Source organism: Polypterus senegalus, unplaced genomic scaffold (assembly GCF_016835505.1).
Source record: "Polypterus senegalus isolate Bchr_013 unplaced genomic scaffold, ASM1683550v1 scaffold_4187, whole genome shotgun sequence".
Classification (NCBI taxonomy): Eukaryota; Metazoa; Chordata; class Cladistia; order Polypteriformes; family Polypteridae; genus Polypterus; species Polypterus senegalus.
Genome location: NW_024385178.1, coordinates 86,663 through 103,564, shown reverse-complemented (window position 1 = coordinate 103,564; position 16,902 = coordinate 86,663). Strand labels below are relative to the sequence as shown.

General features: G+C 35.8%; 1 protein-coding gene across 1 annotated transcript in view; it reads left to right on the top strand.

Moving 5' to 3' along the window:
• Window positions 1-4,138: 4,138 nt before the first annotated feature.
• LOC120522248 (GTPase IMAP family member 8-like) overlaps window positions 4,139-16,902 on the top strand; it is a gene marked incomplete at its 5' end in the record, with an annotated part of 30,529 nt that continues 17,765 nt past the window's right edge. The window contains 4 exons of the mRNA XM_039743310.1: window positions 4,139-4,182; window positions 9,161-9,780; window positions 12,981-13,071; window positions 14,786-15,898. Coding sequence (XP_039599244.1) covers window positions 4,139-4,182; window positions 9,161-9,780; window positions 12,981-13,071; window positions 14,786-15,898 — 1,868 coding nt within the window. The remainder of the gene's footprint in view (window positions 4,183-9,160; window positions 9,781-12,980; window positions 13,072-14,785; window positions 15,899-16,902) is intronic.

Sequence of the window (16,902 nt, the reverse complement as noted above, 5' to 3'; positions counted from 1 at the left end):
CTGTTTGTAAGAGCCATTTTCTAGTTATATAAGATTCATAAATATTTTACTAGATGACAATGCATAGGCCTAATCTATGGGAAGTTCCTATAAACCCCCATAAGTTGAGTGAAATTGGTATATTCTAGCTATTTCTATCTGCTTTGACTAAACATTATTCTTCAGTTAGTGATCAGCCTTGCCATGTGTAAGATGTAGCAGGCACAAGGTTTTAAACTATGCCACCGTGCCCTAGCCTACGGGCCTATGGACCTTTTGAGTGTGTGAAGTAACTCTAAGAAAACAGCGCTTATTTAAGTGCAGAGCTGTGTGTTTAAAGCGTACAAAAGAAGAAACTAAGAATCATTAAGTATATAAGAAGTTAAGAATCTTTAAGTATAGAAGAAGAAATTAAGAACTTTTAAGTACAGAAATAACTAAAGTTTCTCAAGAAAAGCTAAGTTTAGAGAAGATTCATTTTTCTTTTTTTTTTTTTGCCTTTTATTCTACGTGTGTAACTACTTTTTTCTTTATTCTTGTGTGAATTATTTGCTTTTAACTTTCACTAAATATTTTTAAAATTAACTTTTGGACTGAAAGATTTCTTTCGGCACGCATTTTACCCGTGCTTGATCTCACCTTATACTTTGGCAGCTACACTGTTAATTAGTATACCTCAGACTTATCCTTAAGAATGATTTTCATTATTTACATGTGGTGTATATTTATGTTACTGGCCTCTAATTATTATATCAGCCCAAGAATCATTTTTATAAAAATTGACAATATTTGCCTAGTTTTCAGTCTGTAGAAACTCCCCAGTATGTGATGATTTTAGTAAATTAAGGGAAGTACTCACTAACCTCCTTGAGCACTACTGGGATAAATTTTATCTTGTTCTGGCTTTTTTTTTTCAACCTTTTTAATCTAAGAAGAATGTATCTCTCTACGGTTTCCAAATCACTTATAACCTCATTAATAATCGTACAAGTGCTGGGAGGCTATCAAGTATAATGTATTCAGTAGTTCACCCTCTGTATATTTTAATTCACTCTTACTGTTTGTTATACACTTCACCTCCTTCTCTAAAACTCTTATACTTTTAAAATAATTAAAGTCTCTTTGGGTCACTTTTTGCATTTGTGAAACACTTTTGTTTAACAGCCCTTTAACTTTTCTAAAATTCTGTTTACCATTACTCTAATAGGCCTTTTGGTTAATGCTGAAGTCATATCCTTGCACACATTATACACCTTGTTTTCCTTTGCAAATAATTTTGTATCTCCTTATTTATCTATTATAAAGTTCATTTTGATTTTTACTGCTTCTAAATTTTAGAATTAATTTATATATATTTTTTTTTTGTGGTGTGACTGCTGCAATAGATGTGTTCAGAAACTGAATTATTATACAGATTTTTAATTATAAATACCTATAAGGCAAATGTTTGCATCACTCAGATATGTTAGTATTTATTACGCTAAAATAATAAATGTTTTCTACAAAATTATTCTTGGAAGGCAGTTTTAAACAGCGCTGTTCCTGTTTGTGTGAGTACTGAATAACTGCTACATACAACAAAGGACTTCAGCATCAAATGCTTATACCTGTAGTATGCTGTAAGAAATTTTCTAAGAATTTTGTAAGAATACAGGTTATACAATATATTCCAGAGATGTATTGTATGACATTTTCAGTTGTAATGCTATTAGATACAATTCAGACAATCAGCTATGGATAAAACATACAGTAGGTTGTGATTAAATTCTGTTTTTGAATCTGCCATTTTGATCTCTGATATATATATATATACTAGCAGAATACCCGCACTTCGCAGCGGAGAAGTAGTGTGTTAAAGAAGTTATGAAAAAGAAAAGGAAAAATTTTAAAAATAACATAACATGATTGTTAATGCAATTGTTTTGTCATTGATATGAGTGTTGTTCTCATATCTATATCTATATATCTATATATCTATATCTATCTATATATATATATAGCAAGATACCCGCGCTTGGCAGCGGAGAAGTAAAAAGAAAAGGAAACATTTTAATAATAACGTAACATGATTGACAATGTAATTGTTTTGTCATTGTCATGAGTGCTGCTGGCATATATATATATATATATATATATATATATATATATATATATATATATATATATATATATATATACATGTGTACATATATACACATATACTATGGGGTGCCAAACAGGCAAATAAATTGATTTTGTGAATATATAAAGTCGGCGTCAGAATATATAAAGTCAAAACTTGAATATATAAAGTCAAAACTTTTTTCTGAATATATAAAGTCCATCCATCCATCCATTTTCTAACCCGCTGAATCCGAATACAGGGTCACGGGGGTCTGCTGGAGCCAATCCCAGCCAACACAGGGCACAAGGCAGGAACCAATCCTGGGCAGGGTGCCAACCCACCGCAGGACACACACAAACACACCCACACACCAAGGCCAATTTAGAACCGCCAATCCACCTAACCTGCATGTCTTTGGATTGTGGGAGGAAACCTGAGCGCCCGGAGGAAACCCACGCAGACACGGGGAGAACATATATAAAGTCAAAACTTGAATATATAAAGTCATCACTGGAATATATAAAGTCAAAACTTTTTTCTGAATATATAAAGTCAAAACTTAAATATATAAAGTCAGCGTCGGAATTTATAAACTCATTCCTGAATATATAAAGTCAAAGTCTAAATCTATTGATTGAAACGACTCTGAACTGAACTAAGTGAACAAAAACGTATTCAGAAAAAAAAATTAAAAAAACACTGTTCGGTTAATGTTTTGAAAATGATGCATGTGCCCTGCCCAGGATTGGTTCCTGCCTTGTGCCCTGTGTTGGCAGGGATTGGCTCCAGCAGACCCCCGTGACCCTGTGGTTGGATTCAACGGGTTGGGAAATGGATGGATATTCCAGTGCTGACTTTATATATTCCGACGCTGACTTTATATATTCAAGTTTTGACTTTAAATAGTTAAATGTAGTCATCATTGCATAACTTTTTCTTTACCATAGAAATTTAAAGACTAAATTCAACTTCCATTCCTAACAAAGATATTTCTGGCGACTAAATAGAACCCACTTATATCCAAATTCGAGCTATTGAGCTGTCGCCTGCCTGCCTGAATAAGTCACCCTCGTTTCGCTCTTACTTTTTTACCGTTCATTTAATCATGGCTAGTGGCGGAAAAATTATAAAATGGAAGGAGGATTACACTGAGTATGGCTTTACCAAAACAATTATTGATGGTTAATTGATTATTCATATAGCTTCATATGATGATCTGTTTTTCTGTGTTAACCTCATTATTTTTTTCATACTTCTTCTCAAACCAAGGGGGTGCGAGGGTAAAATGAATCGGGAAGTCTTGCATTGAGAGAAGTTCCCCTTTGCTTGGAATGCAAAGTATGATTAAATGCGTAATTTTTTAACGCGTTATGGAGCACATGCATCGAAGCTTCTCAGCTGTGCTTGTGCTAAGAAAAAAATTTAAAAATAACGTAACACGATTGTCAATGTAACCTTTTGTAAGTAGTGCCTGGAGGATTCAGTGTGGAGAAACTGTAGAGACAGCGTGTGTATTAACTTGTGGATTTTTCTGTGAGTATTTGGTGGCAGTGTGATGAAGTTGCTTCGAAAGACGGCGTTAGCGGTGGAGCTCAGCTCAGAGCGAAATGAGATGAATGGGTGGGGAGATGATGACGTGACTCCCCCACCCGCCTTAACTGTCAATCCCCCACAAACACAGTCTCTCGGAATTTGCATAAGCACACTCCTTCACCTGCAATTTTAACTTAGTTACAAAGTGATCAAAACTCTCTTGTATATCCTGCGTCCTCTCATTAAACTTGTATCCCGCATTCCCGTGGGCATGTGAAACGCCAGCGGTAGCCTGTCTATGAACTTAATTTAAACTTTAGGTTTACACCGTGCTTTGTTTCCGAAGTAGCAGCACTCATGAATATGGTAGTATATGTCATTAGCTCGCTTCTTATTGTTTCGCTGCCTTCTCAATTGTATAATGCATGTTTTCTTCAGCGCTTTTTGGAGTGCTTCCTGGTTTTCTACTCACTGCGTGGACAGTCAGTTCACGTGATTATGTGGGAGGCGTGATGATGTCACACGAAACTCCGCCCCCCACGGCTTTCGAGCTCAACTCCATTACAGTAAATGGAGAAAAATAGCTTCCAGTTATGACCATTACGCGTAGAATTTCGAAATGAAACCTGCCCAACTTTTGTAAGTAAGCTGCAAGGAATGAGCCTGCCAAATTTCAGCCTTCTACCTACACGGGAACTTGGAGAATTAGTGATGAAACAGTGAGTGAGTCAGTCAGTCAGTGAAGGTTTTGCCTTTTATTAGTATAGATATATATATATATATATATATATAATTATTTTCGCGTTTGAAACGGAAGTTGCGTGTGACTACGTGAAACAGAAATTACACATGACCAAAGAGCATATTATAATACAGGAACTAATCACTTCGTTTGTGGATAACATTTTTATATCGTCTTTACGAATTATTTTTTATTTGTGTCAGAGTTATTTTACTAATATTGAAAAGAAGTAAAAACAATAACATGGCGATCTATCCAATAGAAGTGTGCTCCGTGTCGCCCTCTCCCAGCCCACCTCTCTGGACTCCAGCGCTGAGCCATCCGCCACCAGGCGCATTCTGACAGAGAAGTTTTATTTATTTGTCCAAGTGACTGTCGCAGAAACTGCCACATTCTAACATTTTTTTTATTGGCAGTACTTGATAGTAGAAAAGATGAAGAAAACAGCTTTGCGTCTTTCTTTTTAACTGCGGCGAGCTGTAGAAGACCGCCTTCAGCGGCGAGGGGTCGTGACAACAAAGTGGACGTTGAAAGGCGCGGAATGTCGGGCTGCTCTGCCGGGTCGACAGCTTCGCAGTTTCGGGCAGCGTCTTCTCTTTTTGCACCGTTTGTGACACTTCACGTGTCCCGTCAGCTCCTTGGACAGTGGAAATCTTTGCAAATGAGTGTAATCTGCGCCATCTAAGCGTGACTGTCTTGGTAAATTGTGGTGCATGGTTAAGCACAGAAGGGCAGCGTCCACATTTCTCAGATATTGATCTGGTCAGTTAAGTAGCAGAGGGGCTTGTTCATCAGTTTCAGCTGCTTTGGTGCACTAGAGGGGCGACAATGAGACAGACCCCAAAACAGGAATGAATGGTTTAACAGGTGGAGGGAGGCCACTGACATTTTTCCCTCCTCATCTGTTTCTTCACTCATTTTGCATTTGGCTACGGTCATTGTCACTACTGGTAGCATGAGGCGATACCTGGACACTACAGAGGTGGCACAGGTAGTCCAACTTCTCCAGGATGGCACATCAATACGTGCCAATGCCAGAAGGCTTGCCGTGTCTCCCAGCACAGTCTCAAGGGCATGGAGGAGATTTCAGGGGACAGGCAGGTACTCTCGGACAGCTGGACAGGGACCCTTGTAGAAGGTCCATAACCCTTCAGCAGGACCCAACAGTATCTGCTCCTTTGGCCAAGGAGGAACAGCATGAGCACTGCCAGAGTCTACAAAATGACCTCCAGCAGGCAGGCAGAACACTGGTGTGAATGTCTCTGAACAAACAATCAGAAACAGACTTCATGAGGGTGGACTGAGGGCTTGATGTCCTCTAGTGCTCCCTGTGCTCACTGTCTGGCACCTTGGAGCTTGTTTGGCATTTGCATACAAACTACTGAGTACAATTTGGAGTTGCTGCAATGAAATTTCAGCAAAATGGACGAGCCTGCCTGCTGCATCATTTTTTTTCACTTTGATTTTCGGGGTGTCTTTAAATTCAGCCCTCTGTAGGTTCACCATTTTCATTTCCATCAAACGATGTGTTATCCTTTCGTTCCTAACACATTACCATATCAGACCATATGAGTAGAGATATAAAGCAGGATTTATTTTCCCATTGAGATCTGATGTGTTTTCAAAATGTTCCTTTAATTTTGTTGGGCAGTTTATTTATATGTAAACATGTGTCTGAATAAATGTTGAAGTGCACTTTCTCATTTATCCTACATTCCATTACATGCATCAGAAAGTGAAGATGTTCTTTTTAATTATAACTTCTTTCTTATGGGTACAGCCCCACTTAAAATTAACCATTACTAAACTGATTTTGTTTATACATAAATTATATCCTGCGGTGGGCTGGTGCCCTGCCTGGGGTTTGTTTCCTGCCTTGCGCCCTGTGTTGGCTGGGATTGGCTCCAGCAGACCCCTGTGATCCTGTAGTTAGGATATAACGGGTTGGATAATGGATGAATGGATAATGGATGGATAAATTATATCTCAGCTTGGTTAGAGGGATCTACTGAAGAAAAAGTAAAAGAAAATTACAGCTGGAATTCCATTTTTTGTATACAAAATGTATTATTGCTTTTGTGCTAGCTAACCCATGCCTGATGTTGTGAGGCTGACCTGAAGCAAGCTGTGTGTTAATTTATTCTGAAAAGTTTGATAAGTTAGAATACATCTAAACTCAGGTGTCAGCAACAAGCACAAATATGTTAAATGGCAACATGTTACCACTTGTCTGTGATGTTTCATTTATGCCTTTAAGTGTCTAGGTTACATTTCTTAAAGTTTCTATATGATATCCCATACACTAGGACCATGCACACTTAATGTTAATATAACAGTAACAGTGATGGTCAGAAAACTAATTGCCCTTAAAACCTTTCTGTCTAACAATTCATATTTTCTCTAGCTGTCTTATTTCAATCTGATGGTATTCTATTTTCTAAAATAAGAAATACACCAGAGCATGATGGTCATTCTGTTAACTTGTTAGCTCATTGGTGTAAAATAGAATCTTTCATTATCTACAGTATGCTATATTCTATTTAAATTAAGTGCAAATTTACCATTGACATTAATGTAATTGTTTGGCTCTTACAGGTACTTCTGCCTTTACGTTGTTAAAAATAAGGGACCAGAATTCAGCCAGTCAGTTTATTTGTATATTAAAGTAAGCAGTTTTCTCTTTATTGTACTTTCAGAAATTTAAGACTATCAGCACCCCTCCTGGAAATGAAGATCTTCCATGTATTAGTTTTAAAGCAAAGTTCTCTTTTGAAGACACTCGGAAACCTATAATTAAAATGAAAAATCAAATTACACTGATGTGGAAAAATACATTCTTGGAAATACAAAAGACAGGTACATGAAAATATTTTGTTATGTTTTATCATAATATCAGAAAAAATATTTAGGAGGAATAGTAAACCTTATCTCATATCTCATCTTCTGAAACCAATTTTTCCTGGTTGAGGGTTGGTGATAGCAGGGCAAGCAAGTTAGCGCAAACTTCCTTATCCCCATCTACAGATTTCACCTCTTCACTTAGATTTCACAAGCATCAGCAAACTATCGGAGAGATATAATCCCATAAGCATGTCTAGAGTCTGGAGGGGACATGCCCGCTGTCCCAGGAGAGCAACTAAGGGAGCATCCTTATGGCCTGCCCAAAAACATCACAACTGACTACTCTTTTTCTGGAGGAACAGCACAGTGGCCTTGTGAAGAAACCTTACTTCTACTAGTTTTACTCATAATTTCATTTTTTCATTCATTACACACAGTTCATGACCATAAGTGAGGATAGGAATGTTTGCATTAAATAGTAAACTGAGAGTTTTGTCTTTAGGCTCATCTCCCATTTCATCACCATGGACAGAAACATGGGCTCACAACATCCATACTTGGATTATTAGAATGGATTATCAAGATACATGCAACATAGATTCTGGTGTTCTTTTATTTTCTAATATGATCCTTCAATAACTTTAACACTCTTTTCATGAACATATTGTCTGGAAATGGATAAACGTATTATTTATATTATAGCAAGAAATACTGAAGTGAATCTTACATATGCAGAAGTGTGGATTACTCTTTATACCATCCTCTTGTTTTTTTTTAGTTATATGCATTCATGTACTGAAGAAATTCAGATTTAATAGTTTTTCTGTTTATTTTACACAGTGAACGAACTCAAAGCATATGAAGTATCTCCTATGATCAAAAAAGGTAACTTTTTCATTATTTATATTGTGTGTGTGTGTATATATGTATATATACTCTAATAGGAATGATTATTTTATATATATATATATATATATATATATATATATATATATATATATATATATATATTATATATATATATATATATATATATATATATATATAAAATAATCATTCCTATTAGAGTACAGGATTACTCTGGCTACCTACCTATGCCTAGGCAAGCCGAGTTCATTGCTCCCCTACATGGACTTTCAATGCCTGGATTTCTGCCATCAAGGCAAGTAAACTGGCTATGGTGTTCTGTTGCTTCACCATCTAGCAATGTTTGAAAAATCCTGTTGACTATGCCACTGTAAGAAAGAACACAGACAACTATGAAGTTTTGGGATACCTGTAAGCAAACCCCATATAATATTAACAAAATGCGGGTTATAAACATATTGAAAGAAAAGAAAAACATTGTTGTATACATGAGTCTTCAAACAGACTACTTCAAAATGGTAGAACTTCCTGCGATAAGGACTTGCAGTAGGAAGAGGCGGGACCAGGCAGGTGGACAACAGAAGTGACATTAAGGGTGCTAAAGCCATCAATCTTCTGGTCTGCAGAAGGAGAAAAAGATAAGGTGATAGTCAACAGCACTCTCTTGTGTTCCAATGGAAAATGATGATTATCCAATCCTTTATGTGGCCACCAATGTGCACATGTGTGATTATATACAGTACACAGGGATTATAGCATATGCATCTGACTTAAACATGAAATGGTAATTAAAATACATTTTCAGTTTCTGAAATAAAGGATACATAGTTTTAATAAAATGTAATAAACTATAACTAGTAGATTTTTATATCCTTTATTATTATCCTCATGGACATCTGTGAAGGCTGACTGTTTTTCTTATAATTTTACTATACAGTATTTAAACTAGAAAATAAATAATTAGCGTAATACATTTGTTGGCCATTTAGCAGAGATCAGTGATTCATTTCTTGTACAAATTAGACATGTGAAGCACTACAGATCTGGATAATGTTCTTCTAAGTATTTATTTTCTTTTGTTTTAAAGATTTGAGAATAGTGATACTTGGAAAATGTGGAACTGGGAAGAGTTCAACAGGAAATACACTTCTGGGCTGTGAAGAATTCAGAATCCAAAGCATGGGTCTATTTACTTCTATGCATTGTATAAAGAGAGATACAATTATTGATGATCAGAACATCACTGTAATTGACACACCATGCTTATTTAACAAAGAGATAACATCTGAAATTAATAGAAGCATTGAGCTGACATCACCAGGACCTCATGTATTTCTTATAGTGCTGCAAGCTGGTTATTTTACTAAGAACGAAAGACAAACAGTGAAAATTTTGCAGGAAATCTTTGGTGAGGCGGTTTTTAAAAATGCCGTAATCCTTTTCACTCGTGGAGACGATGTGTCAAGTGGATCAATAGAAGTGTTCATTCAAAGGCACAAGGAATTGAAAGAGCTTCTAGAGATGTGTGGAAAAAGATACCATGTGTTCAACAATACACTGAAGGAAGATAACGAGCAGAGGAAAGAGTTCTTGGAAAAAATAAATAAAATGATGCAGTTGAACACAGGCCTCTGTTACAGAAGAAAACAAGAGATCCTAAAGGCAGAAAAAACCCTGCCTAAACGGAGAAGCAGCATCGATCAACCTCCAAACAGTGTGTAAAAATAATGCTAAAATGTTTTCTGCTAAAGCAAATTATTAGATACATTCACTTGTAGAGATATTTTTCAGTATATTTTGTAGGAAGAATATATTTATTAACATATAACCACTCACCAGAGGTGGGCAGAGTAGCCAAAAATTGTACTCAAGTAAGAGTAGTGTTACTTCAAAATCATATTACTCAAGTAGAAGTAAAAAGTAGTCATCCAAAAAATTACTCAAGTAAGAGTAAAAAAAGTATTTGGTGAAAAGACTATTGAGTACTAAGTAACTGTTTGATTATAATAAATGATTTATGTTTTAGAAATGTTGTAATAAGACAGACAAAAATATAAAATAATGTGCAAATTCTGCTATTTCCAAATAATAAAATAAAAAAGAGTAAAAATAAATAACATCTTTACAAAATAAAGATGCACAAATAACACAAAGTTCCAAATCTCAGTTTTTCATAACAAAGCTTTTGAAGCCGATACCTACAGTAGGTGACATGTATGTCTGAACAGTGCAAACTACTTACAGTGACGGGATGTCCTGTACACTGACAGTATAATACTGCAGATTTACTTGCCCTCCAAATAGCACAGCTGATAGAAAATAACATTAGAACAAGGCAGCTTGTGTACGTCCAAGAAGTCTCACTTTACCTCGACTGTCTGTGTGTGTGCAGGTTTGGTAAAAACGTGCTTGTTCTTCACTCAGTGATTATTAAGCTTCAGCAGAGATGGCTCTCATTTTTCATGTATTCTTTCTTTCCCTGTCCACTGTCTATGAGGTGTTTGTACTGCTATGCCGTATGTTTGTGTGTGGTCATGTGACTGCATGGCTACGTCTGATTTGTGAAATGGAGTCATGTGATTATTTGTTGCTATGTCTGATTGTTGAAACAGTCATGCAGTACATCCACTGGCGGCTTTGATACAGCGTATCAAATGGAAAAAAGTAACGATTCGAGTGTTGCCCAATGTAGCGGAGTAAGAGTAGCGTTTCTTCTTCACAAATGTACTCAAGTAAAAAGTATGGTGCAGTAAAACTACTCTTAGAAGTACAATTATTTAAAAAAAGTTACTCAAGTAAATGTAATAGAGTAAAAGTAACTTGTTACTACCCACCTCTGGCACTCACTGATAAAAACTTATCTGCTCATATTAAACTGAGGTGCCGTGATGTTCACAAAATAAAAACTGAAGCGACAATTTAATTCATGTTAAGAGACAGTTGTTGATCTTTCCAGAGCAACAGAGTGAAAAGCTCATTTAGGTAGGCATTTGGTGAGGTAATCAGATGATTATTTAAGATTTATACTGTGTTGCCATCTCTGTCACATGACAGCGTCCCTGTCTCATATCTTTATTTGCATGCAGCACACAAGGAAGGTGAACCATCGCCTGGTCACTCCTCTAGTTCCGCAATGACATGAGCATAACTCTTTCTGATATCATTGTTCATTTCTCCAGTAGATGTGGTGTAAAAACAGGCCTTGTTCTGTACCTCACTGGTGACAACTTTGCACCTGGTAATATCTTGCCAATGAAGCATCCACTCACCTTATAACATAACATTTTCGAAAATATCTTATCCGGCTCATTGTCATGGGGACCAGAGCCCATATTGACTGAATGCAAGGCAGGAACCAACTCTGAATCCAATGCGCTTATACACACACCCATGCTCTGTCACAATGGCCCAACTTATATTCACCAATTAATATAACATGCTTTTTCTGTGGAATGTGGGTGAAAAACCAGACATAAGGATAATACACAAACTCCATACCATATACACAGTACATAATTTGAAGCAAGCAGTTGTTTTATACCTACTTTCAGTTAAGCATGGAACAGAAAAGAAGCAAAAAGTGTTAAATGCTAAGAAAATAGCAAACATTATCTATCAAAAATTCCCTCAGACTTAACTTTGTCATTGCCTCTGTTCTGCTCGTGTGGAAGAAACTCAGACAGACAAAAACCCAGGCAGGAGGAAACTTATTTTCTTCTCATGATAAGGGGACATCCCTGTGGTCAGCTGCGTAGCGGACAGGATGGTCCTTGAACTGAGGTACAAAATCTTATTTATAACCACTTTGTTATCAGAATAGGTTTACACAATACATGATATAAAGTTAACAATTAACTGATTGATCCTTTTAGAAGCATGATGTAATCACGCTGCACAATATTAATCGATTTGCTGATTTGCCGATTGTACACTTCCCACTTTATCTTTTTTATTCTAAAGGGTTCAAATCCAGACTGTGTATGTGCAGTTTAACAGGTTTAGCATTCCACTCTTTCTTATCTGGCACAATACAATTTACAAAGACATTAGAATTTACACAGACATTTTATTCTAACCAGTAACGGCGCACTGCACGATAACGTGCTGTGAATACACTTGACTTGAGCATTCCTAGTTTTTATGCTCTTTCTCTGTACGTTTATCATTCATTTGCTCAGAGGTTGATGCGCTTGCTGCTTCCTGAGCAGCTCTTCTTTTCTCCATCCTAGTGGCCGTTTTCTTCCGTCGGTATCTTTTTGCATTAAAACTGATTAAGTCAGTGTTTGTGTTGCAATTACTTAGTACGTTTTCATAAATTTTTCACTTAAGATGGCACTTGAAGCAGATTGAAGACTCGAGAATGATTTAAGATATGAAGAGGTAGGGGAAGTGACGGCAAAGGTGGTAGGGAATGAGAACGGTGCCCTTACACCTGCTGGCCACTGCAGAGAGTTGATTCTACAATAAAATAAAAATAAAAAGAGGAATATCCTTGGAGGTCAATCATCACCCCAGAAGTGGATAGTAAACGTCACGTAGAATATGTGCACCAATGTCAATAGTTCAAACGGTTTGTGAGCTACAGGTGATTTAAAATCCTGGGCAGACAAATGAACAGCCATGGTAGAGTATTATATAAGAAGATGGTACAGTTTACAATTTTAACATCAACATTTCCTTATCATGCTATTCCACTGGCTAAAGCACTCCCATTAAGGCTAAAGCACTACATTTTTTCTTCTACACTTGATACACTCATTTACCTTTTTATTTTTATTTTTTAAAGCAGGATAGATGATTTCTAGAAAAAGAATTTGCAAGTTTAATGAACTGACAGTTTTTAAAGCATTTTTTTTAAACAAGGAAAATTACATAAATGGTCTAAAATGTTTAATTTTACTGTTTTTTTATCAGTGGCAGAATCAGAAACTATCAAGCCTGTCAACTACTGTAAATGTCAGAATGGTATTACTGAGAGAAGTGTGACAAAACCACCATCTAAAACGTAAGTGTTTTGGTGTTTGCTAACCAGTCCATATTTTTTTTTCTCCACGTTTCAGATAAATAATACAGAAAAACTGCAGCAGGCCTTAATTTGAAAGTGAAGGCTATGATGTGGCCATAGTCTATTCAGTTAATTAAACAAGTAAGAAAATGTGTGCATGGCCTAACATTCAGGTGTCTTCTAAACTTGGTTAGTTGGTTGGAAAGTTGGAGCATTTTTCACATATAATTGGCAAAGCACCTACTGTGGTAGCCATGTCTGTCTGTCTGTGTGTCACAATGAAACAAATCTGCCCCCTTTGGACCAATTTTGCAGAAATGAGGCACACTTGTTTTTCTTGGAGATTTTTCAAAACAATTCAATTTTTGTTAAAATATGAACAGATCGAGCTATACATAGTTTTATAATTCAAAAATTTCCCATTGAAAAGCAATGGTGATTTTGCAACTCATATATTTTAAAACAGAGAAACATCTGTGTGACCTCAACTACAAATTAGTTTACTCTTTCAATTTTACCTTGACAATCGTTACTCCAACTTTCATATTTTATAGATTTTCCTCTTTTTCATCTCCAATAAATGCTACTGACTGTAATTGATGGAAAACAATCCTCAATACAAGTTAATAAAAAGCCATCAGACTGTGTGCATGGGGTAGAAAATCACTGTCACTGTTTATTTGCACATTTGCAGGACAACAACTTTCTGTGGCAAGTCCAGCTCGACTCACGCAGAAACCACTGCATGCATCTCTCTCTCCTTTAAGTTGTAACACGTAAATTAAATACGCTTATTAACTGTAAAAGTGTAAAATGCAAGCATGGAAAACAAAAGGTTATCTACATATGAATGAACTAACCTGTGACATGTAAGGTGCTGTGCACAGAGCAAATAAACATTTACTTGGTAAAGCAGACAGTTTGGAAAGAACAAAAACAGCAGCTGAAACCTGAATGTGAAGCCCAGCAACACTGATAAACTAAAGCTAGACAGCCATCGATTTTTGACTCAGCCATCTGTACAGAAAAAGCAAGAACAAATGACTATGGCTACCAAGGGTAGGAAATTCTTGGCTATGAGGACTAAAGAAGATGTGGATTTAATTACCTAAAAGACTGACTCATAAGTTGAACTGTTTTGTGATCCAACATTAATGTTATCTGAGAGGTAGAAATACAACATATCCTAAATGCTAGACAAGATTTTATTTTTTTTATTCTGCTTTAGGTCAAAACTGGACTTATTTCTTACAAACCAAAATTTCAAGCCGAAGGGGATAAAACAAGCTTAAATCTCAAAACCAAAATGGTTAACGGTGGTTCATTGCTTATATATGTAATTTCCATGTCTAATTTCACCATTCCATTTTGAGACATACACAGTTCAATATAACATGGTAAAATCTGCACATGCACATTATTGCACAGACCACATGCAGTAATAAGTTTTCAAGCAAACACAAAGAGCACCTTAGCAGCTTGTAGTTTGTTTTTTCTGTTTCATCCAATTAGCAATCAAGTCACCCTAATCTCATATTTCCATGACAAAGAAGCAATACAAATTACTTGCTTTTGGAACTATTACTTTATCAAACTCAAGGTTCCTTTGCAAATAAAGAAATAAGATGTGTAATACATATTGTCTTGAGGTTAACAAAAAATAATGGTTAATGACAGAATTTCTAATGTTTACTTGGCCTTATGTTTTAAACAGGACAAAGATTAATGATGCAATAGTCCATAACAAAGAAGTGGAGCCTTATTCGGAAACCGAAGAGCATCTTAGAGTAGCATTAATTGGGAAGTGTGGATCAGGAAGAAGTGCATCGGGTAATACCCTATTGGGACGAGAAGAGTTCAAGTCCTTCATTTATAACTCAACTTCCACCAATGAGAGTAAGAAAGAGAAGACACAATTTGATGGAACGAATGTCACCGTGATTGACACTCCAGGTCTCTTGGACACACGGCTTCCACCTGAAAAAGTGAAAGAGCATCTTGAACAGTGTATTAAGATTTCTTCTCCAGGGATCCATGCTTTTCTGCTGGTTATTCAGGTTGGTTGCTTTACAATAGAGGAAAAGAAAGCAGTTGAAGAAATAAAGGAACTATATGGAGATACAGTTACCAAATACATGATAATCCTTTTTACTTATGCCGATAATCTGCAGGGCCTGACAATTCAGCAATATGTCAATGGTGCAAATAAAGATCTCAGATCTTTAATCGAGTTGTGTGAAGGCCGTTACCATGCCTTCAATAATAAAAATCCCAGAAACCGTATGCAAGTCATAGAACTTCTGGATAAAATTGAACAAATGGTGAAACAAAATGGAAATACTTGCTACACATTGGAAATGTACCAACACGCACAAAAAGCGATCAGTGAAAAAGACCAGGAGATAAAGAGAAAATGTGAAGAGGAACATAAAAGGAAGGAAGAGGCAATAAGGAAAAAATATGAGGATGATTTCAAAATAAAGCAAATAGAATTCAAAAAATTATTTGAAGGAATCAAGAAGAAAGAGGAGGAAATTAAAAAGAAAAGTGAAGAACACCAAGAGAAAGATGAGTTACTGAAGAAAAACAGAATTGCAGAAAGAAAAGCAAAAGAGGAACTGAAGAAAACAGAAGAAGAGTTGAAAGTGCAACATGATGAAGCAAAAAAAAAGGATGCAGAGTTGAAAAAAAAATATGAGGAGGAACAACGGCAAAAAGAAGAGGAACAGAGAAAAAAATATGAAGAAGAAAAACGAAAAGAAGAGATAATTAGTAAAACAGAAGAAGAAAAGCTAGAGAAAGACCTGAAACAAAAATACGATGAAGAGTGCAAAAGAAAGGATACAGATCTTAGAATGAAATTTGAAGAAAACAACAAGAAAGAAGAAGAAAAAATAGAAAAAGAGCTAGCAAGTAAATGTGCAGAAGAAGTGAAGAAACGAGAAGAAATCGAAAGAGCAAAGCATCTTATAGATAATAAGAAAGCACTAGAGGAGCTAAAAAATAAACTAAAAGGAGAACTTGGAGACAAAGACTTTGAGAAAACATTTGAAGAGCAAAAGAAAAAAAAGGAAGAAGAATGGTTAGCAAATCTTTCTCAATTGCTAAACAAGAATGCTATGGAAATAAGAAAAAAGTATGATGAAGAAAAGAAGAAAGGCAAAGAAGAGAGAAAGAAAGCTGAAAATGACAGGTACAAAGTATTTATTAAAGCACATGAACAAGAACGAAAGCTATTTGAGGAAGAGTTAAAAAAGAAAAATGAAACGGAGAGAAGGAAACAAAATGACACAAGGAATAAAAGGGTACAAGAAAAGGAAGCAGTGTTCATAAAACAACAAGCAGAGTTAAGAGAAAGGCTTGAAAATGAAAAGAAACAGAAAGAAAATGAATTAAAGCAGAAACAGGAGAAGGAAAACAAAAAGAGAGAAGAAATTATAGGCCGACTTAAGGCAGAGTATCAAAAGAAACAAGATGAAACTACAAAACTCCAGAAAGAAAAACAGAAAGTCGAAGAGGAAATTAGCAAGCTTCAGCAGGAGAAACAGATCATGGAAGATAAAATAAAATAGATTTAAGAAAACTCCTTAAGAAAAATAAAGTGACATTAATTGGGATTTTTTTTTTAACTGCTTTTACTAAAGTCGAGCTCAACAAAATAGAGTAAATAGAGTATTTCAGGCAAAGAGTCTATGAATATATTAAAAAGAACATGTTAATTTGTTAAAAAATTGGGTTCTGAGTTTGCCTAAGAATCACACGTTATTTTTTATTTTTAACTAGCTGTTTTATCTGGCACTGCCTGTGTATTATTTGAAAAATTTAAGGAGA